Source organism: Bipolaris victoriae (assembly GCF_000527765.1).
Source record: "Bipolaris victoriae FI3 unplaced genomic scaffold scaffold_12, whole genome shotgun sequence".
NCBI lineage: Eukaryota > Fungi > Ascomycota > Dothideomycetes > Pleosporales > Pleosporaceae > Bipolaris > Bipolaris victoriae.
Genome location: NW_014575380.1, coordinates 97,897 through 119,326, shown reverse-complemented (window position 1 = coordinate 119,326; position 21,430 = coordinate 97,897). Strand labels below are relative to the sequence as shown.

At 50.3% G+C, this 21,430-nt stretch overlaps 9 protein-coding genes across 9 annotated transcripts; 5 read left to right on the top strand and 4 right to left on the bottom strand.

The window, feature by feature from the left end:
• Nucleotides 1-42: 42 nt before the first annotated feature.
• COCVIDRAFT_89491 (hypothetical protein) lies at nucleotides 43-2,078 on the top strand (the record flags this gene model as incomplete). Its single annotated transcript, XM_014704848.1, has 4 exons — nucleotides 43-69; nucleotides 132-350; nucleotides 407-1,447; nucleotides 1,500-2,078. 4 exons carry the CDS (start codon nucleotides 43-45, stop codon nucleotides 2,076-2,078), a joined length of 1,866 nt encoding a protein of 621 aa, XP_014560334.1.
• Nucleotides 2,079-4,360: 2,282 nt separating this feature from the next.
• Nucleotides 4,361-5,569, bottom strand: COCVIDRAFT_89559 (hypothetical protein; the record flags this gene model as incomplete). The annotated part of the gene is made up of 1 exon (XM_014704847.1): nucleotides 4,361-5,569. One exon carries the CDS (start codon nucleotides 5,567-5,569, stop codon nucleotides 4,361-4,363), a length of 1,209 nt encoding a protein of 402 aa, XP_014560333.1.
• A 262-nt stretch (nucleotides 5,570-5,831) lies between these two features.
• On the bottom strand, nucleotides 5,832-7,434 carry COCVIDRAFT_89394 (hypothetical protein; the record flags this gene model as incomplete). The annotated part of the gene is made up of 2 exons (XM_014704846.1): nucleotides 5,832-6,794; nucleotides 6,841-7,434. 2 exons carry the CDS (start codon nucleotides 7,432-7,434, stop codon nucleotides 5,832-5,834), a joined length of 1,557 nt encoding a protein of 518 aa, XP_014560332.1.
• Nucleotides 7,435-10,571: 3,137 nt separating this feature from the next.
• Nucleotides 10,572-11,675, top strand: COCVIDRAFT_12881 (hypothetical protein; the record flags this gene model as incomplete). Its single annotated transcript, XM_014704785.1, has 1 exon — nucleotides 10,572-11,675. One exon carries the CDS (start codon nucleotides 10,572-10,574, stop codon nucleotides 11,673-11,675), a length of 1,104 nt encoding a protein of 367 aa, XP_014560271.1.
• Nucleotides 11,676-12,216: 541 nt separating this feature from the next.
• On the top strand, nucleotides 12,217-13,512 carry COCVIDRAFT_12880 (hypothetical protein; the record flags this gene model as incomplete). Its single annotated transcript, XM_014704784.1, has 1 exon — nucleotides 12,217-13,512. One exon carries the CDS (start codon nucleotides 12,217-12,219, stop codon nucleotides 13,510-13,512), a length of 1,296 nt encoding a protein of 431 aa, XP_014560270.1.
• Nucleotides 13,513-14,172: 660 nt separating this feature from the next.
• COCVIDRAFT_12879 (hypothetical protein) lies at nucleotides 14,173-14,662 on the bottom strand (the record flags this gene model as incomplete). Its single annotated transcript, XM_014704783.1, has 2 exons — nucleotides 14,173-14,200; nucleotides 14,316-14,662. 2 exons carry the CDS (start codon nucleotides 14,660-14,662, stop codon nucleotides 14,173-14,175), a joined length of 375 nt encoding a protein of 124 aa, XP_014560269.1.
• A 279-nt stretch (nucleotides 14,663-14,941) lies between these two features.
• Nucleotides 14,942-15,439, bottom strand: COCVIDRAFT_23472 (hypothetical protein; the record flags this gene model as incomplete). Its single annotated transcript, XM_014704801.1, has 2 exons — nucleotides 14,942-15,028; nucleotides 15,089-15,439. The coding sequence occupies 2 exons, from the start codon at nucleotides 15,437-15,439 to the stop codon at nucleotides 14,942-14,944; spliced, it is 438 nt and encodes a 145-aa protein (XP_014560287.1).
• Nucleotides 15,440-16,422: 983 nt separating this feature from the next.
• On the top strand, nucleotides 16,423-18,079 carry COCVIDRAFT_89487 (hypothetical protein; the record flags this gene model as incomplete). The annotated part of the gene is made up of 2 exons (XM_014704845.1): nucleotides 16,423-16,449; nucleotides 16,511-18,079. 2 exons carry the CDS (start codon nucleotides 16,423-16,425, stop codon nucleotides 18,077-18,079), a joined length of 1,596 nt encoding a protein of 531 aa, XP_014560331.1.
• A 1,249-nt stretch (nucleotides 18,080-19,328) lies between these two features.
• COCVIDRAFT_12876 (hypothetical protein) lies at nucleotides 19,329-20,700 on the top strand (the record flags this gene model as incomplete). The annotated part of the gene is made up of 3 exons (XM_014704782.1): nucleotides 19,329-19,430; nucleotides 19,506-19,980; nucleotides 20,030-20,700. The coding sequence occupies 3 exons, from the start codon at nucleotides 19,329-19,331 to the stop codon at nucleotides 20,698-20,700; spliced, it is 1,248 nt and encodes a 415-aa protein (XP_014560268.1).
• Between the last annotated feature and the right edge of the window lie 730 nt (nucleotides 20,701-21,430).

Here is a 21,430-nt window from a genome sequence, read left to right as displayed (position 1 = left end):
CAGGCCCAGATCCCCGGTCATTCTCTTCCACCATCGCCCACCATGCCTGTCGGCGACGCTGGTGAAGTCGTACGTCCCACCCTCAAAAAGTAAACAGTCCCTTTGCAATGACCTCCTAACACGTTCTACAGCAAGCCGTTGGCTTGGACCCTGCCCTGATTGACGCCTCGGGTGACCCCACGCGCCAGCACCCTGAGCAACACACTGTTGGCGCTCCCGCCTACCTTCACTCTGAGGGAAAGGCCACGCTTCAGGATGCCTATCTCTCAGAGGAAGATGACTTCCCCACCGAGGAGGAGCTCGCTACCCTTCCTCGTGTCCCTGCCAGGATCCCATGGAAGATCTTCACTGTATGTTTCTTCTCACGCCCACTGCACGTGAGAGCCACACTGACTCAGTTGACCAGATTGCCTTTGTCGAATTGGTTGAGCGCATGAGTTACTACGGTACCGTTGCCGTCTACTCCAACTACATCGCCAAGCCCCTCACAACTCCCACTGGCGCTGCCACCAACCCCGACGATGCGCAGGCCCAGCCTGGTGCCCTGGGCATGGGCAAGCAAGTTGCCTTCAGCTTGACTACCTTCAACGCCTTCTGGGTCTACGTCTGCCCCCTTCTCGGTGCCTGGATTGCCGACACCTACCTCGGTCGTTTCAAGACCATCCTCTACTCTGTCCTCGTTGCTGAAGTCGGTCACGTTATCCTCGTCGCTTCCGCCGCCCCCTCGGTCCTCAAGAACCCCGACACTGCTCTCGGTGTCTTCATTCTCGGTCTTATCGTCATGGGTCTCGGAACTGGAACTTTCAAGCCCAACATTGCTCCCCTCATTGCCGAGCAGATTCCTCAGGAGAAGATGCGTGTTGAGACCCGTGGCACCACTCGCGTCATTGTTGACCCTGCCGTTACCACCACCCGCATCTACAACTGGTTCTACTTCTTCATCAACATTGGTGCGCTCGTTGGTCAGATCAGCATGGTTTACGCCGAGCGATACGTTGGTTTCTGGTTGGCTTACTTGATCCCCACCGTCATGTTCGTCATTGCCCTCCCCGTTCTGATCTTCTGCAAGAAGTTCTACATCCTCCGTCCCCCGAGCGGCAACGTCATGGGCCCTGCTTTCAAGCTTCTCTTCAAGGCTCTCGGTGGTGGCATGGCCGCTAACCCCCTCACAACCTGGAAGAACTGGAACAACGGCAACATGTGGAACGCCGTCAAGCCTTCGACTCTTGGCGCCAACAAGCCCAGCTGGTACAACTTTGATGACGCCTGGGTCGATGAGGTTGCTCGTGGATTCGCCGCTTGCTCTGTCTTCTTCTGGGTCCCCATCTTTTGGCTTGCCTACCGCCAGATGGACTCTAATCTCACCCAAATGTGCGCGACCATGAAGCTCGGTGGTGTCCCCAATGACATTCTCTCCAACCTTGACCCCATTGCCATTATCATCATTGTAAGTTGATTCGGCGCTACTAATTGCAAAAATGTTACTAACCTAACCTCAGGTGCCAATCATGGATAGCATCGTGTACCCCTTCCTCCGCAGGCGTGGAATCCGCTTCACCCCCATCAAGAAGATCACTGCTGGTTTCATTCTCGGAGCCTTCGCCATGGTCTGGGCCGCCGTTCTCCAGCATTACATCTACAAGACCTCTGGCTACTACGAGACTCACGACCCCGACTACCACACCGACATCTCTGTCTGGGCCGTTACCGGTGTCTACGTCCTCATTGCTATTTCCGAGATTTTCGCCTCGGTCACCACCCTCGAGTACGCTTTCACCAAGGCGCCCAAGAACATGAGGTCTCTCGTGCAGTCCGTTCAGCTCTTCACTACTGCCTTCTCCGCCGCTCTCGCCCAAGCTTTCACTCCTCTTACTGCCGACCCCCACATCACCTGGAACTACGGCAGTGTCGCCATCATCTCTTTCGTCACTGGTATTGCTTTCTTCTTTGCCTACCGCACCATGGACAAGCAGGAAGATTCGCTCAACCTGTTGCCCACTGGTCACCTTGGCACGGAGGAGCAGGCTGCTGACATTGAGAGGCGCCAGAGTGTCACCGCCACTGCTGAGAAGCACTAAATGTCTCGTATTGATGTAAATGATGCGAGGTGATTTGTTAGACATTTTACTGTTGAATGCTAAAAAAAACGACGATATACCCCAAACTCATGTGTTCAAGAGGTGCAATGAGATTGATTACATGTTTGCTGTCGCGGGTGGCAACATGCTCTATACCTAGTCCCGAATTAATACAAAATGTTTGTTCAAAAATAAGCTTTGTTTGCCATGTTTTGTGAAATGATTACCGTTGTTTCAGAGGATGTTGGCCATGTCTTAAAACAACTGCATCTGACGTCCCTCTATTGATTCTTAGGCAGCTACTTACTCATCTTCGATCCATGGTCGTCCCCAACTTTTGCGTTCTTGACAGGTGTTGATTGGGGTTGCTTAGGGCGATATCTCGGTGTTCCATGTCGTGTACCATGGTTGAGCACTAAGTTCGACTACGAGCGCCAATGGTACCATTCGCTTTTATCTTGTCGCAATGCCAACTAATATATATCAACACCCCCTGGCCCCCGTCAACTTTTACAGACTTTTGACATCTTCTCACTTCACAGACAGCGAGACAGCGCGCACCAGCAGCGTTTCTCACAGTGATCACACATATACCACAAAGACAGCAACAACAAGGCGCCGATATGTCTGACACAGATTCACAATGCTGGCCTCACAGCACCCTCCTCACAATGTCGTCCAACACGGACTATATAAAAATTCTCAACAAGCTTTCTCCGTTCTGGAATGAAGAGCTACACCACTGTACACCGATTTCAGCCTTCATCCCACATCCACGAAAACGCATATCACCGAAGTTTAACACAATATACTATCCAAGTCACTACTACCAAGAAATGGCTTCTTTCTCTCCCGTAATGACGCCAGGAGAACTCAAGAATGTTCTTGAGGCGGAAACACAAAGCAATAGACTCACACAATCTGCGATCTTTCAGCAATGGCTACAAGGCATTATCGGGACCAACACATCCCTCGGTATGAGCAACAGTGCAGCAACCCTCGCACTGCAGGACGCAATCATAGTTGGGTTAGACGCAGAATGGTACGAGCACGACCCATCCCTCATCACCGAACTCGGAGTCTGCGTTCTCGATCCTCGAAGCATCCCAAAGTCCAGTGACAATAGTACAGCAGGCCCATTATCAGCGTGGGACATTCTCGCAGCGCTGGAAACCCACCACGTACGTATCAAGCCCCATGCCCACTTGATCAACAAAGATTTCTGCAGTGGACACCCTGAGAACTTCCAATTTGGAAGCACCACCTTTGCAAGCATCTCAACCGCGCAAGAAATGCTGCGGTCTATCTTCCTCCGCCTTGACGAACACACCTCTCCCCGCCCCGTCATTTTCATCGGGCACGCCGTAGACAACGACTACGAAGTGCTGAAGCAGCGCTTCGGTATTGACGTCCTAAGTCTAGGCACCATCGTCTCAACCCTCGACACACAAACCATCGCTATAGAACAATCCCTCTCCCCCAAAGACCGCCAGATCTCACTCAAAAACCTGCTCGCACACTACAGGCTCCAAGAACAATACCTGCACAACGCAGGCAATGACATTGTCACAACCCTCATCACCGCCCTCCTAATGACCCACCCTTCTGCCCCCTCCTCCTCTCCCACCCCGTCATCCCTCTCCTACGCAAACCTCAAACCCCTCCTAACCGCCTCCAACACCGCCTCCTCCTCCCCGCACCGCCCTTCCTACGGCCAACTCCGCTTCTGCACAAAATGCGACTCGGAGCTGCACACGCTACGACATTGCAAAGTCTCAATGCTGCACTGCGAGTTTTGCGCTGCAGACCCGGAGTTGGCGCGCGGATCCCATACGCATAAGACGGAGAAGTGTGTCGAGGGCGCGAGGAGGAAGGCGAAGAAGTTGCAGAATGCGGTGCCGTGTGAGTGGTGTGTGCAGAGTACGGATCCGAAGAGGTATAAAGGGAGAGGTGCGTATGGGCATGATAGTGTGGATTGTCCGTTTGAGGGGTAAAGCATGGGAGATGGTCTCGAAATTTCTTGTTTGGCAATTTGACTGTGGGGGGATTTTTTTTGGATATGGGGATGTTGTTGTAACTTTGAGAGTTACATGAGTTGGTCCTCCCTTTTTTTTGGTTTGATTAAAATTCAAGTTGGTTAGCGAGGTGTAGATTATTCCATGGTTTTCCCCTGCATTCAAAAGATAAAAATGAAAATAAAACTTGTTCAAAGTTTGTTTTTTTTTACAAAAAAGCTTTTTCATTCCATCTTGCTCACATTGTGACACCAAAACAGAACTAAACTAACCCCCCATAACCCCCTCCATCCACGGATAAACCGTAGCATTCGCCTCGGGATACCCCATATGCAGCCTCTCCCTTAAAAATCTCATTTCCTTTGGACTCCCATACTCGGCCAGCAACATACTATCCTCGACCGGCATACACCCATCAAGCACCCCATTCACCAGCAACAACCTACAACTGCTCATCCCAGCCCCCACAACCGCCACACCCTCCCCCTTGCCACTCACCAGACTAAACTCATCCTGACACTTCTCCATAACCTCCTCAAACGAGTCATACCCGTATTTCTGACGATACGCCTCTTCGAGACCAAAAGGGTACTCATGCTTCTCCACTTGCGCCAGCCACTCGCGACCGATATAATGATGTGTTCCAGCGCCATGTCCCACGCTGCCCACCAACCTCGTACGATGCGTATGCGCAAGCCTGATGGCATAGTAACCACCCGCACTTAGTCCCCACGCCATAACTTTTGCAGCATCGAGATAAGGGGTTGCGTCGATCCAATCCAGGATACTGCTAAAGAGGCGGTCAGGGGATAAAGGGTCGCGTCTGTTGGCGGGGCAATCGACGGTTGTGCCGGGGATGTCGCACAGGACGGTGGCCCAGCCGCGGTTTAGGTGTTCTTGTGTGCGTTCGGTGTTGTCGGGGCGGTGGCCGTCGAGTCCGGTTATGAGGAGGATGGTGGGGAAGGGGCCGTCGCCGGAGGGTTTGCGGACGTAAATGGGGATCGAGGGTCCGTCGCCGTTGGAGGCGTGCGTGTGCGGGATAAGGATGTCGTGCATGGGTTCGTCCCAGAGTTGGGTGCCGCGGAGGTAGACTTTTTTTTGCTCTTCGAAGACGCGTTTTTTAAGGTCGGTGCCGATGTAGGGGAAGCGCGAGAGTCTGTAGACGGCGTTTGCATTGAGGTATAACTTTTTCGCGGATTCTTTGTCTTTGGTTTCCATGTCTTGGGCTTCTTGGGCTAGTCTTTGGGCGGTGGGTAGAAAGGCGTTGGTGTATGCATCTTCATAAGGATCGTTGATGTTGTTGTCGATGAGGTGCTTGAAAATGGGCTCAAAATCTTCAAACTTTCCGTCGTGGAATGGATAGACACCTTTGGTGCAGGGAAATTTCCAACGTTGTTCCCATAGTTTCTGGATGCTGCCGCGGTGACCGTACTCCTTTGTGAAGAGATCACCCAGAATCCAAGTTCCTTCAGGCATTGTGTGGAACAATTCGTAAATTTATTGGAAAACAAAAGACTAGAACAATGTCTCAATGGCCCTGCATAAAATGATCCATTGCTTGTATGGCTGTATAAAGCATCATGTTCGGCGTTGGCGGGGCCGGATTGGATCGACTCGGCCCGGACGGGCCCCCAAACGGGTTTCAAGACCCAACTTTAAAAGAGTCTTGGACGTTACAAAGTCACCATGGTCAATTCTTAGAGGTGGGAATTAGTGGACATTTCTGAACCGCGCTAGTTCAGGGATACTCCTCCTCATTGTCCCCCTCGCCGACCTTGTGCTTCACATATTCTCTCAACACCTGCACAAGCTTTGCCCTCCCGTCTTTTCTTTCGAATACCTGTGCATGGTCCACTGTAGGCCACCATATAGTTTCCATACCATGGCCTTTCCATTCAGAGTCTTTCCAACTATAATCCTCGCTCTTGAGATCGGCGTTGTTCAAATACTTGCCAACAGTCTGCGTGTCGACAATAAGATCCCGTCCACCAAGGCTCACAGTCACATCCCGACCTCGTAAATCCTCTTTCCAAAGAATATTCTGTGCCCAGAAAAAGTGCCGCGCTAACGTATGTGCGACCATCATATCGGTTGACGCAAAGTAGTACAGCTGGTGTTCGTTTGCACCTCGCGGATGACGCGCTGTAAAGTTGTATGCAACGTCTGGAAGGTGTAGAAGGAAAGTAACCGGGTCGATAAAGACCATGTGCCCAACTTTTGCAGCGGTGGTAGGGTTTTGAATGAGATGCGTGGAGATCACAGAGCCGTAGGAATGGCTAGCAAGGACTACTTTGTCGAAGCCATGGCGCTCCAGGATCATGTCAATCTGACGGCACATCTCATCTCTGCCAGGCATAGTTTCAGTGATGCGGAAGCTAATGGGCATGAGTTCAATCGCGATAACACCGACTTGACCATCCTCAGCTGCAAGTGGATCGTGTTTGTTGATCTCGGTCAAGAACTCGACATATGGGTGTAGGCCGATACCAATTCCGTGGATAAAGAGGATAGGTAAGCGCGTTCTCGAGGTATGTGGCTTGTACCAGTAGCTCAGGTTTCGAGCGGGCGAAATGTTACGTGTAGTGAGACTTGCCAGGCGAGGCGGAAAGACAGCCAACGTGTTGCGGATATGGGTGCGAAAGTGCATGAAGCCAGCATAGCGCAGGCGAACAGCTGTGATGGTGTCGACAAGCATTACAATCTGACCTGGTCAGTATCTCATAAGCACAATATAACAGTGTACATACCATGTACCACAGAAACGGTCGGTGAGCCATGTTCACCTGGTCAATAGTCAAGCGCAGGCTCTTTGCGCTGCCCATACCAGGCGCTAACTTTCGCCCCAGCATCGTTTCAATACCATCAGCATACTCATTCAGTTCGTCGTCTTCTGAATGGCTCTGCTCCGGTTGCGCCTGCCTCCTCTTCATGCGCTCATCATCGCTTTCGGTACCGCGATTTAATAGCGCCCATGCAAAAAACTCGCGCACATTCTCTCGTCGCACCTCTCCAGGCCTGGCGCCCAGAAACCATCTACTGATGTAATATTCTGGGTGAGGAATCTTATCCCAGCATCGCCAGAAAAGTTCCTTCCTGTCTTCCTGTGGGAGTAGCGGGGGATGTTGTGCTGATGCCTGAAGCGTGCGCTTGCGGGGTATGTACACAAAGAGCCAAAATGCCGTCTCGATGGCGCTCCATGTTAGCAAAAATCGACGAAAGGCCGTATGGGGAGGCTCGGCGATACTGAAGGAAACCCAGAATATGCTGAAAGGCGTGATAGCGCGTAACCCCAGGATGCACGTCCGGATGAATATGTACTTTGGCACCGTATGATCAATCATGATCGCAGCGAACGGTACTCGAGACCGCTCTCAACTTGCCCGTAATCCGACACGAAAAATGCGAGGAGCTATTGTACTATCGCAAACATGTTGGTTGTTGATAGACGGGAACTCCACCTTCTGCAGGCACCGATGACGCAGGCACTTGCGAATCTCTTAGTCAGCCTCACCCCGTCATCTGATCATCTTGCATATCATTATCTTAATTATTGCTGCCTAAAAATACAGCCAACCTTCTAATCTAGTGTTCGAACGCTGATATCCAAACAAACAACACCTCTTTGCAGGTCTATCCGAAACACCTCGGATCTTCTATACGTATTGTCTAAGAAGATTAGTCTGACCCATCACGTGACGAATGTCCACCACCTGAGCCACGACGCTTGCCAAATTTGCTGCTGGATTCATTTCCAGGTCGTTCCCTCCAGCTGTTTTTCCACGGTTGTTTCCCGCCGCCTTGGTGGGTGGCCTCCTGCCCATTTGGCTTCCCAGAGTGCATAACCCGACTGGGCGAAAATGAAGGGCGATGGTCTTTATTGCGCGAATGGGGTCGACTGTGGTCATCAGAGGAGGACTTTTCGCGCGAAGGGGGTTGACCGTATTCGACAGAAGAGGGCTTCCCACGTTGAACATATCTGTTCTTTTTATTTCTCTTCTTCTCTTCTCGTGCCAATGCATCCCTCTCCCGCCGTTGAGCTGCCTTGTTATTGGCAACGCACATGCAATGTGCTGAGATGTGTTCCTCGTCGGGTTCGAGTTGGCACTTGTTGGACTTGCACTCGTCACAGTGAAGACCTGTCGCTGTGCAAGCGGACTTCATGTGCCCAGGCTGACCGCATCTCCAACAGTACTCTTCTACACCACCAATCGATTTGAAGTTAGTGACGCTATACCGCTCGATATCAGTGGCGACTTCAAGCATCCTATACTTCGGGTGGTTTCTACACGCGTGTTTACCAAGCCCAATCTGAAAGGCGCAAATCAATGTGCGGCCTGCATCGTTGGCCGCGGTGTGGGGGTCACTATGCTCGAACGACAGGTTTTCCACAAGTCGCTTCAGCCCAATCTGTTCCTTGCGGGGCATGTTCCAGCTATGCATCTGTCGAGCAAGAACTTGCGTATCAATATACCGGACCACTGTGCCAAGAGGGTCCATGTCAAAATCGATCGCTTTGTGCTTCAGATTCTTCTTGTCGTGGCTAACATCATGGCCCAGGACGACAATGGGATGATTCCCTTCCAATCCAGGAACGCCCTTGATAGGCTGGACAAACAAATCGTGCATTATCTGCCGTGCTTGGGCAAAGGTGACAAAACGGCCTTTTCCAAATCGGTTGCCAAGTACCCCTCGAGATTGTGGGTTCTGGTTTGGCAGATGCGATGTCTCTATCAGCCGTAGCAAGTAGAATTGTACTTGCTGCATCAAATGCTCTCCAAAATCTCCAAAATCTCCCTCGTTCACAAGCGACACAACGTCTTGTCGGGAAAAGGTAGCGATACCCACTTCGGTCGTCTCTTCCGTGTTGTTGGACCAGTGTTCGCAGTCCAGACATACCACGATGATGTGGTCGGCAGCTTCTCGTGCAAAATCGGGAATGTCAGAGATGTGGCTCATCCCAATGCAGTGCCGCCACACTTCAAAGTCTGTGAGTTGATCAAAGCGGTTTTTGAGTGCTTTGATGGCGGCGTCTTGCTGTTGCTGCGCAGATACTGCAAAAGGAATGTCCGTTGTGAAAGGCGTCGCGTTGGCATCATAGGACGTAGTGATTTCGGTGTCGACAGTGAGCGTAATCTCCATGGTGATCTATAATAAATATAACCTTGTGTAAAAGCCAAAGCCTGGAAGTTGCGCTGACGCCAGACAAAAGGCTGGAATGGAACTGGAAAGAGCCACCATCTATCAGTTTGTGCTCACAAACGGGATATTGAAGGAAACAATATAAGAAGTAGTAGAGGTTGCAAGATACTGCAAGCCCGGGCCGAAGCCAACTTAGCAAACAAATAGGTGTTGGTGAGGGTTAATGCGCGGGGGTCTCGGATCGGTGAGAGCAGTGTAAGGCCGGGGGGTTTCCAATGAAATTGGCTTCAATAACAAAATTTATGACTTACAAGTATGAGTTCGTTTTGGAAAAATATTTAGCGTCTGAGTCGAGTGTTGTGCGTAGATTTGCTATCGTGGCGGTTGGCCCTACGCAAGCATTTACCATAACCCTGCTCTTTTTTCTACAAATGAGTTCTAGTCACAGACTCTAGAAGAATCACACAAGGAACTGTAATTCTATCCATGCTATATATATGACAATAAAACGACATCGCGTTCTCCTCGTGGGAACCGTTCTTGTTGAACCATAGTTCCGAAAACTATAGATTGACAATGCCAAAAAAGATGTTGGTGAAGTTCAATTCATTAATATTGAAGAACATGCATCGCTTGGTAATATCTACCTGGATGGTACGATATCTTCCTATCAGAGTAGCCGAATATCTAACAACTAAGGCTGTATCTCAAGTTCACATATCCGGTCAGTGGTTCATCATTGCTAAATACTTGAACACGAAACTAGCGCTTCTTGACACAACGTTAATGACCACGATAATAGTAACAACTGGTTCTAGTCTATGTAACGTGAAGCTACTATAATACTTTGTGGTAAATTCTCATAGCTGATGATCGATTACAATAACCAGCAATCAAATACGGAGTGCACACCTCGTGCCCCTCTGACCTCAACAATGGGTGAATCACTCCAACTGTGTTCAAGAAGCCGCGAGAGCGGAAAACTTCATGAATAGGTAGGAAAACGCGCGATGACGGTATGCATTTGGTTGATAGGCTACAATGCGTGAGGTGAATCGAGTTTTGCAAGGAAACCCGGAAAAGTGAATGTCAGAGCGCACAAAGACTGCACATGGACCAGTGAATTGTGAGAATTCACCAAGTGGGTTTACGCTGCGTTCGATAACCATAGTTCGCTCACTTTGCTATCTTGCTATCACTTCTGGGCATACAAAGACCTTACGACTCATAATCTCGACCAAAAAACTTCTTTTCCTATTCTTCCTCAACAAAGGTCCATTCGAAACAACAGGTACCATACAAGAAAAGCCTGAGACATACCTTGGGTTAACAACGCACCATGAAATTTTTCCGTTCTTCAAAGCCTGTCAAGAAGCAGCCACCAGAGTACAGTGCATTTACAGGCGAACAAATTCCACCTCCACCCATCGAAGGACTGGCGGCCTTGTCGATTACTGACCCGCAATTCAGTGAACGCATGGAAGATGTCGCCCACTTCTTCCAGGGAATGAGTCATAAAGAGGTTCTCGAGTTCTGCTTGGGATTTGAAAGGCCAAATACTCCGATACTTGCTGAACACGTTGTGCTCATTGCGGTGCAGTGTGGCGAGCTGTATGGAGAGCGCCGTGCACTGCTGGATATTGGAGTACACACTGTCAAACGCCGAGGCATACAGGAGAAATTTGCATCTCCTGGGCCGCATAGCCTGGATATCATTCGCAACGTATCATACCATCACATAATTATGCAGGATAATGCGTATCTTGTGAATCTCCGAGGAAGTCCTCTGGATTCTCAGAAAACCCGCTTTGGGCGCACACGGTATGTAGACGGGAAAGAAGCCAAAGTTGTGCTAGAAGATTTCTTACGACAACCTGTCGAGCCCCTGCTATCGAGAAATGAGTATTGTTCTGTTTCAAAAAAGTATCTAGTCCCAGGTGCCTGTCCCATTGTCATTCTACAGGATGGCTCATGGCAGCGGCATTCACTACTCAATGCTCTCGGTCTTGAACAAATAACTGGAGAGAATATTGTATCAATGATAAACACGCAACGAATTGCTTGCGAAACAAGCTTTGGCTGGCGCGACAAGACTTTCACATTGGGGCAACTCGCTACCGATCTTAAGATTGACTTTCCTGAATTCCGGAGCGCTGCCGACTGGGCTGCATATTCCTTCATCACTTCTGTACAAATGGTTATGCTCTCAAAAATACCACTGGCGGAGCAGCCGATTCAGTCGGTCGTCAACGTTGTAATGCTGCACAGCCAATGTAATCAACCGTTATGGGGTAACGAGCACTATTGTTCGAGGTGCGGACATGACAGTCACAGCCGCAAAGATTGCCGTGTGATGCAGATTGTAAGGAAGTGTCCCAAGTGTGCTAAAGCAGGGAGGCACCCAGCTGCGACGACTCATATACCGCTAATGTGCCCTTGGTAAGACTGCTCGTTCATTGCCCAGTTGGTTGGGCAGAAGCAATGTTCATGGTTTTGGAGATGGGTTCCGCTTCTAGAAAGGTATGTAATAATAGAGTTTGTAGAAACTTAAAGCATCACTGTTTGCTGGACGATGCTTGCACCTTCAAATGTGAACATGTATACAGCACCAACCGTTTGTGGCGTTGAGCTGAGACTGAGACGTTACATTTGCGGGATGAGATCATCAGTACCAAGCCACATGTGGCGGCAGCAGCCGCGCGCACCCTTCTTCCACACCTCAAGGGTCACAACCTGTCACTTGTCCTCTACAAAATCTCATTCGCCACAGCGCATTTTGGCTATCTTACAGCATATCTATATACGTGCACCGACAGCGCGGCTTACTCTGTATCGACCTATTGTACCTGGTACAAGGCTGGGATCTCCACACCTGCCTTCCCCGCATCCCACCTTATCAGGCCATCTCCACGTGTTCGCGACTCAAGTCTACAAAGTACCTTTCGGCCATAGGTCGTTGGATCTCCAATATTAACACCACACCAATGTCAAATCCCATAACCAACGGCGACAAGGGGAGTGCTAGCGCTCCCCGTGATCATTTGAGTAACTTGCCCGAGGAAATCTTGCTCCAAATCTTCGAAGCCGTGGGTCGCAATGCCAGGCGCGACCTCTGTAATGTGTCGCGCGTCAACAAGAAATGTCATCGCCTCAGTGATGCCATTCTCTACAAGAGTATTCTTTTCGATTCGCCAGAGCTGCATCTCACCTTTAGCGAGTCGCTGAGTCGGCGACCCCGTCGTGGCTCTGCTATTCACGAAATCAAGCTCTCATACCCATCCTCGGAACTGTCGCAACTGGCCCTCGATGCACCAGTACATGGCTCGTATCTCGACCCCAAGCGATCAGACAGCCTTTCACGGACATTGTCTATCATGTCGAATTTGGAAAAGTTGGACATCTCAGTACCAGATGTGTTGCTGCATGGCATTGGCACCTTGTTCAATGGTCCGTTCGATCTCACCTGTTTGAAGACATGTTCGCTATTCTACCAATGCGCCAATGATGCATACTGGGACCTCCGCGAAAACATTCACATATTCGCTCACCCGACTCTTGAGACTCTGACCATTCGACGAGCGAAGCTAGACGAAAAAGGTTTTGACCACATCGAGCGACCCCACATGACAGCGCTAAAGCATCTCCATTTGATCGAGTGCGACATTAACGATGATTCGCTTGGCGATCTCCTTGAACTGCCCGAGGCGCTTGAGGAATTTGTTATGACGCAGACAGAAGAGCCAGAGCCAGAGTTGGAGGAGAGTTCCGATAACGTTGGTGACTACATCTTGGCTGCACAGTCGCAGGCCGAGTTTCTAAAGAGCATTACAATCGACCACCCTACACTTACTGGACGCAAGGTATTACGAATGAGAGAGTTTGCAGCACTGGAGACCCTGCGTCTGAATTGGGACTATCAACTTTTTGGGAAATCGTCTAAACGACCAAGGCTTCATTCAGTAGGGTTACCGCCGGTCATGGAAACGCTCGAGTTCTTCAACGATCTGGGAAGCGACAACGAAGTCACGGATCTTTTGCTGGCTACGATTGAGCAAAAAGACGTTGTTGCGCGGAACTGGAAGAGATTTATAGTAGTCGAAGGGGAGAATGGAGTTTCTCGAGAAATCAAGGATGCGTGCAAGGCAGCGGGACTTCAGCTAGACATCATCGGGGCCATGGGTGACGATTCAGACGAGAATTCAGATGACGACTCAAATAACGATTCAGAAAACGATTCAGATGAGAATTCAGATGACGATTCGGATAAGAACAGCGAATAATTTTGGAAGAAATTCGATCTTCACCAATATCCGCCTAGACGTGTGCGCCGCATGACCCTGGAATACCTGATCGCACTTGACCGCATGCTTTTCAACAAGAGCCTCGCTGTATCAACTACGCAATTCTTCGTCATTATGCACGCTTCAGATCGCATCAGATTCGACCCAAAGTCCTTGGTAATGCCATGGTATATAATTGTAAAGACCAATCGTGCTACCATGGTGTCGTTTCTCGATATCGAGAGGTTGTCAGATCGATATTCTAAGGAATTCAAACGGCTCTTATCACGCGAGGCCACGTCAGTAGCGATTCCAGGGATGACAATCGTAGCCAAGAAAGTACCCCACGTCCAGGCGACAACGATAAAATCAGCGCACGCGATCACACTTTGTATGCCTGGCTATTCGGTGTGTCAAATCGGTCTATTATAGGTTGCGAACCGACCGTACAGGGGAGAAAGGGTTGTTGAACTTGCCCAGACATTCATCTGTCACACATCCCAGGATTATTCGAGGCATCTCTTACAGCAAACCAAAGTCACCGGCAGCGTAGAGTCGGATAGTCTATTCCTCACTTGCGAACTACCGACTAACTTCAATGTCCATTTTCTTCTTTTTAGTTCATGAAACTCAACAAAGCGGAGGAAGTACTTGTCATAATCAACCTCGATTAGAATCATTCTTATGCCTAGAAATACATGTAGATAAAGCAAAATAAAAATACCAATTAGATACCTCTACCACTAAATCTTCCACATATCCAAACAGGGGGATCCCATCTTTCCATATCCTCCTTTTCCTACCGCAAAACAAGCGTATATCTCCCCTTAACCACTGTCCCCGCTCTCCTCCCTCCTCTCACATCCTTCCCCTTACCCCTCGCTTTCCCCCGTCCCCTGCCCTTCTTCCCCTTGCCATTCCCCACTCCACCTCCCTTCCCACCCTTTCTCCTGCGTAACCCACTATCCCGCCACCCTTGCACATACATCCACACATGCCGCGCAAGTACGAGTACCACCATGGCTATACTGTCGGCCTTGAGCTTGATGTGCGCGGTGGGTACATAGGAGAAGGTGGGTCGCGGTAGGGCTGCGAGGAGGGAGAAAGGAAGGGAAACAATTTGTTTGAGAGCTGTAGTTGTTGTGTTCATTTTGGATGGTAGAGGAAAGATGGGAGAAAGAGGAAGAGGGTGGATGAAGGAGGTTTTGTGGGGGGGATTGACGTGGCGGGTTGTGAAGCAGTTCTTTGTTGGTGTCAATGGATTGTGGATTTTCCTGCGTGACGTTGTTCGTATCATATCGAGAGGCGTTTTTGGACATGCAGCCATGTATGGTGGTGCGTGGCTTTCATGGTTGAAACAGGGTCACCGTTGATACTGTGGATTGGGGCTTTGGTTGAGAGGCTTGGTGGCAATGGAAGATGGCGCTTTTCATCTGTATATTCCACGTTTGGCGTCTATGCCGTGATATGCAACGCCAGCAGGCAGTTCGAGTGGCCTGTCGTCGTCAAAAGTCGGCTGTAGCAAGTTAGTTCAACCGTATTCCCAACTAATCTTACTTGAGATGAAAGAACGAACCGCTGCGACGTATCCGTCAATTTGCTGGGGAGGCAGAGGACCCAGTCTCCCACTCCCTTGCAATTCCTGAGGTCCACTATATTGCTCTTGGATTTCGAGTTGCTGTGGACGTAGCAACGCTCCTTGGGGGTTGCTTTGCGCACCTGCTGGCGCCGTATATTGGTATCCCACAAACGGTGTCAACTGGTCTTCCTGCATTTTGCGTAGGGCCTTTTTGCGCTGTCGTTGTTTTCTGCACATTACACAGAAGATGACCGTGCAGAATGCTCCTACTATTACTAGACAGCCGAGGCCAACGATGCTTCCGATAACAGCGGGTTCCAGATATGTGCGGCGGTGAAGGGGCGCCATGTTTCGCGGTATAGCTTGTCACGTTTTCAAGCTGGTGTCGGGTTGCTAATGTACATTGTACCGCGTATCAGGAACCTGGGGGTTTGGTGTATTTAAACATGCCATTGGCTCAGAGTGGCTATGCAATGCGTTCAAGCCACGAACTTGGCCTGACGCAGCCATTGGCAGGATGTAGTGGAGCGTCTGCGGGTTGTTGGGGGCCTGAATGTTCATCTGCCTATTGTATTTGCCAGGCTTGCTTGAATGGATATGATATTCAAGAGGCTTGAAAGTAGGGCCGAGAATAGAACAGTAAAATGAGGGAATTTGGGTGCGGATCATAGAAAGATAGCCTTGACGAGCAGGCCACGAGGATGATGATGTGGAGGTGTCCCGTGTGTGTGCCATCACGCCTACCAGGGGTCTACAACTGTCCTAACCAAATTCATATTTGCATAACAAGTGGCTTACACTGAAACCACCAATTGCGTATAAAGGTAGATTTGCGATAACAAGTACACGTGACGATACCTAAGGGTGGTGGATAGAAGCCTCAAAGCCGCTTGCGCTAGCGCCAATGGATGACGCGCGATTCGGCCTAATTGAAGATGACGTGCGGCATCTAGCTGGCCGTGTAGATCAAAAATATATCTTATGCTCGATATCCTACCCAACACCACCTCTTCTTGCCCTCAATGGTATGTGGACATTAAAGATGCTGGGATCAATAAGCTCCTGTCTGCGCTAAGCTCGGCTACAATTCTCCCAGCCACGGCTGAACTGCCATCACGCGCCAACGCAACCACCCCACCACTACGCATTACTGCCTTTTGCGCCGCACAGTCACACTGCATACCATCGTATCGCACTGATCGCGGAACTTACAATAAGAGACTGCTGCGCGACACTGCCTCAGTCACAACTCCCCAGCATCGGCCACCCAGCTCGGAGTATGCTCTCGCCATATCGACACACCAGAAGACGTCAACACTGCAACAAACAAAATGGATGAGGACCTGCGTATGCTTGAGGTATGTGGGCAAGGAGAACTGACTCAACACGCGCATCCACTAACACGGACGCGTTTTACAGGAGGAATATTGCCCGCCAATAGATCCTACGCTTCTCTATACCATTTATTCGGACTATGCAGGGGAACCAGATGCCGTTGCTCGCACCAGAGAACTATTGGAGACCCTGAAGGCCACAGCTGAAGTGGAAGCACTGAATTTTGACCCCTCTGGTAGCAGTGGGGGCGCCGTGCAAGACAGTCCAGACAAGAGCAGCACCGACGCTGATTCATGGGGTACCCAGACGGTAACGACAGAGCACTCATCCCTTTCAAACGACTTTGCTTCGCTTAGTGTAAATGGGGGTTCGGGAAGCCCACAGGAATCATTCGAGAGTGGATATTACAAAGATACGGAACAGTTTGATGTTCCTACCAAGGAACTGCTGCTCGCCGAGACGTTCCCCGGCTTGCGGCTCGCCCAGGTGACGCACACGCTGAAAAAATGCGGCTACGATTACGACAAAGCAACAGACGAGCTACTCAATCATGTCTTCTTCGATGATAGCAGGAAGAGCCCTACAGAGGATGGACCTATTGCCAAGGGTATTGAAGCCTTTTCTGAAGACCATCACATACCACAAAAGGGAAAAAAGGGCAAGGCAAAGAAAAGGCAAAAAGTGTCTTTGAATAACGTTGGGGCTGATTATTTTGTTGAATCAGATGCGCCGACAAACCGCTGGCAGAACACAAGCCGTGACGTGGATTTTGTCACGTCGCGCACGAGCGTTCCACCAAAGACTGTCTCGTCGCTCTATCATGCGAACGGTGCATCATTGTCAGCGACTGTGTTGGCAATTGTGAGAAGAGACATTGAAGCGCACAAAAAGGAAGGGCAGCCAAATGCTGCGCTAGTACAAGACGCAATCACCCTAAACGAGAGTTTTCCTTCGATCGATTTGGAGCATGCCATTGCAGTCGTGCGCCTGGCTGCCCCGTCGACCAGCAAAGCTAAAGAACTTGCAAAAGCCCTCACCCAACAACCGGCAAGCGAAACGGGCGGCAAAGGTGGCATCAAACTTGACTTGCGATATGCTCCAGTCGATCTGTCTGATCCTTCGGAAGTAACCAAACTGCCTGTCCTTGCGCCTTCTGCCAGGCCCCGCGACGCCGTCTCCACCGCTGCTGCTCGAAACGATGCGTTTACAAAAGCATCTGGCGCTTACCGCAGAGGCAAATCAACACCACTCATGAGGCAAGCTGCAGCTTATTATGCGCAAGAGGGCCGTGACCTCAACGCCAATCTGAAAGTTATGAACGCAGCTGAAGCCGATTCGTTGGTTTCATCACAATCAGGACCTACGCACCTCGACCTGCACGGCGTGACTGTTGCGGACGCGACTAGGATAGCAAAGCAACGCACACAGGCTTGGTGGGACGGCCTCGGGGAGCGCAGGATTCCTGAGTGGAGCGGTCCTGGTCGTAGAGGCGGAGGCGATGTCTTCAGGATCATCACAGGCTTGGGTAGACACAGCGAAGGCGGCCGAGGTAAACTGGGGCCTGCGGTGTTGAAGACATTGGTAAACGAGGGTTGGAAGGTTGAGGCTGAGCCTGGTGAGTTGTACGTCACAGGTTTGGCGAGAAGAAGATGAAGTTGAGCCTGGATCTGGAAAAGATGCGTTGTATACAGGCCATTTCTGTGTCAATGTTGTTTCAATATACCCTTGTGTATGCGCAAAAGCGCAATGATATGCCAAATGATGAACATTGCTGCAACAACTATTGTGTAAACCAGAGAGCGTTGAAGTTGGCATGCCCCTATCCCTATCTTGACGTATTAGCGTCGCGCCAAGTCTTCCGCCGTTGACGGACCCACACTCGCCTTCCCCGTCCCCCCATTTTTCCCATAGCCATTACGCACGCGAGAACAAATCTCGAAACACTCGACAGCTTGTCGATAAGCTCTTCCTACATGAGCAGTCGCAGGGTCAAGGCGCAATCGCTCTCGTGCCTGGGTTTCAAAACCAAAACGCGCGTTTTTTTTCCTCCCTTTCTCGGGCATGTATGGCGCCGCGGCGCGTCTGCCCGTTTCATGGGGGCTGCGACAGAAACAGCTACACCATTTGTATGCGAAAGTCGTTTTTTGGGTAAGGATAGACTCGCCCGTTGACAAACGGTGTGTATAGACGTTAGTTGCGAAGGAGTAATCGCCCAGTACCAACCCGATGATGTGAGGATTCAATTGATGTTTTCGAACACTTTACAGCATGCAATTGGAATATTGCGACAGCAAAATTATCAACTCGCTCATCGTACAGGCATGTACAGGTACCGTAAAGATAGTCATCGTTCTATCCACATAGTGGGCCCACCCACGTAATGAGCGTTTCGCCCTCAAGGCCTCGTAGTCACAGACTCTCCGCATTGCGCATGCCTTGCACCACCTGCACCCGCCTGAGGGTCTGTCCACCCTTGCGCGCGCAATATGATAGCCTCGCAATCGGGATCGCTACCAACACGGCAGGCCAAGGATGGAGTAATGGAATAACCAGTTTGAACGCGTCAACATTTTGATACCGGACGTGCCATGCCCGATGGCGGACCCTTGCTCCAGTGCAAGAGAAGAACGAATATATAGAAGGCAGCTAGAAAGTCGACAATTGCTTTTTTGTTATCAAGTCAAGTATTCGATACTCGTTCAGTTAGGCGGTTGCAAGCACCGTTCACACATATTCATATATATACCACCAGCATTGTACATTCTGCTGCTAGCCAGCTTCGTCTTTACTGTTCCTACACAGACTACTTTCATACACCGCTGCCGGACAGTCTCTTTTTTTTTTAACACGACTATCTTTTTGATAAATCTACCACGATACGCTATATTCCACAAACGCCATCATGAAGTTCGACACTAGCATTCTTCTTGCCTCTTTGGCTGCTTCCGCCGCTGCTGCTCCGGCGGCTAGGCCCAACAATGTTGCTCTTGAGAAGCGCTTTCCTGTGCGTCTACCTTTTATTTCCTCTAAATGACAATCGGTAATATGATATGGGCCATTATAACTAACAACTATCTAGGACGGAACCGCAGCCCAGCAACTCCCCGCACACTTCATTTCCACTGTCCGCCGGCTCACAGGCGAGAAGATTAAGACCAAGCGTCAGCTCGATGGTCTCCTCGGCAGCCTAGGTGGTGGCGGCCTTGGTGATCTTCTCGGAGGACTGACTGGCGGCGGCGGTGGCAACGAGGAAAACGCTCAGGCGGATTCTGGCAATGCTCAGGAGGGTTCTGGTAACGCTCAGGAGGATTCAGGCAACGCTCAGGAGGAGTCTGGCAACAACCAGAATGCCGGTGCCGGTGCTGGTGCTGGTGCCGAGAACGGTGCAGCTAACAATGGCACTGAGGCTGCTGGAGCTGGAAATGCTGCTGCGGGTAATGGACAGGCTCAGATTGAGGGTGAGGATGAGCAGGCCCAGGGAAATGCCGGTAATGAAAACGCCGCTGAGGAGGATGATATTGAGATCAATGGGTTCGCAGGAAATGATGCCCAAGGTATGTCTTGTTTATTCTGAACTTGAAGTTATATTCTAACGCTTCCCAGCTGCTGGACAGCAAAATGCCGGTGGTGCTGCTGCTGCACAGCAGGGACAGGCTGGTACTGCTAACGCGGCTTCTGCCCAGAAAGGAGCAGGAAACGCGAATGCTGGTGCTGCTCAGCAAGGCCAGGCACAGGCTGGTAATGCTAATGCAGCCTATGGTCAGCAAAACCAGGCAGCTAATGCTGGAAATGCCGATGCTGCCTCTGCTGAGCAAGCCCAAGGTCAAGCCGGCGGTGCCAATAACGCTGCTGCCCAGCAAGGACAGGCAGCTAACGCTGGTAACGCCAATGCTGGTAATGCTAATGCTGGTAATGCTAATGCTGGAAACGCCAACGCTGGAAACGCCAACGCTGGTAATGCTAACGCGGCTTCTGCTGAGCAAGCCCAAGGCCAAGCTGGTGGTGCCAACAACGCTGCTGCCCAGCCATGTGCTGGTGGCGTTGCTGGTGCTGGTGCTGGTGCTGGTGCTGGTAACGCCGGCAATGCCACTGCAGCAGACGCCCAGCAAGCCCAGTCTGGCAACGCTGGCACTGCTGGCGCCGCATCCGCTCAGCAAGCTCAAGGTCAGAACCAAGCCGGTTCCGCCCAAGCCTCTGGCAACGCTGCCAACCAGGGCGCTACTGCAGCTGGTAAGGCTGATTCTGCGCTTGCGGACTCCCAGGAGGAGGACTAGATGCCTTTGTTCTCTGGCCAGACACTTGGAGATAGTGGGGGCTTGGTTAGGGTGAGAAATGGGAAGAAGTTGGAGAATTAGACTGGCGGCGGGAGAAGATGTAGGGTTTAGAAACACGAAAGGAAAGGGGAATGTGCAGGAGAAAGGGGGGCAACATAGGAATGGAAACCTAAGAGGTTAATGACAATGACGAGGCGGTAATGCTACGATATATCTGGGAAGAACATGTATACGATCGCTTTTTTTTTGTGCGCTAGGGTAATGGGAATTACGAATGGTCGTTTTTTTGGGAATTGATTTGGGTTGACCTTTTCTGACAATGAAGAAGTTTTGTACGAATAGATTATTCTGAACACACATGGACAAAGAACACGGGGTGAAGTGGCGGTATTCATGTAAGATTAGAATTATCAATATGGAGAATGAAAATTTCAATAACCACATATATCAGAAAGGACATAGCGACGGCTCGAAAAAAAAAAACAAGAGGGGAAAAGGGAGGGAGGTTGGTAGCACAATAAGTTCATTTCAAACGTAGTACGATTCGTATATACAGCATCATCTCCCATAACAATGCTAAAAAAGTACGCACAAAAAGAGTTTCCGAAAAAAAAAACGCCTTATTCACCAACCAATCAGCTCCTCATATACTTCATTCACATCACAACATTACTCGCATCATCCCTTTAACTCCCACCCCCCAAAAAAAAAAGACGAAGAAGAAGAAGAA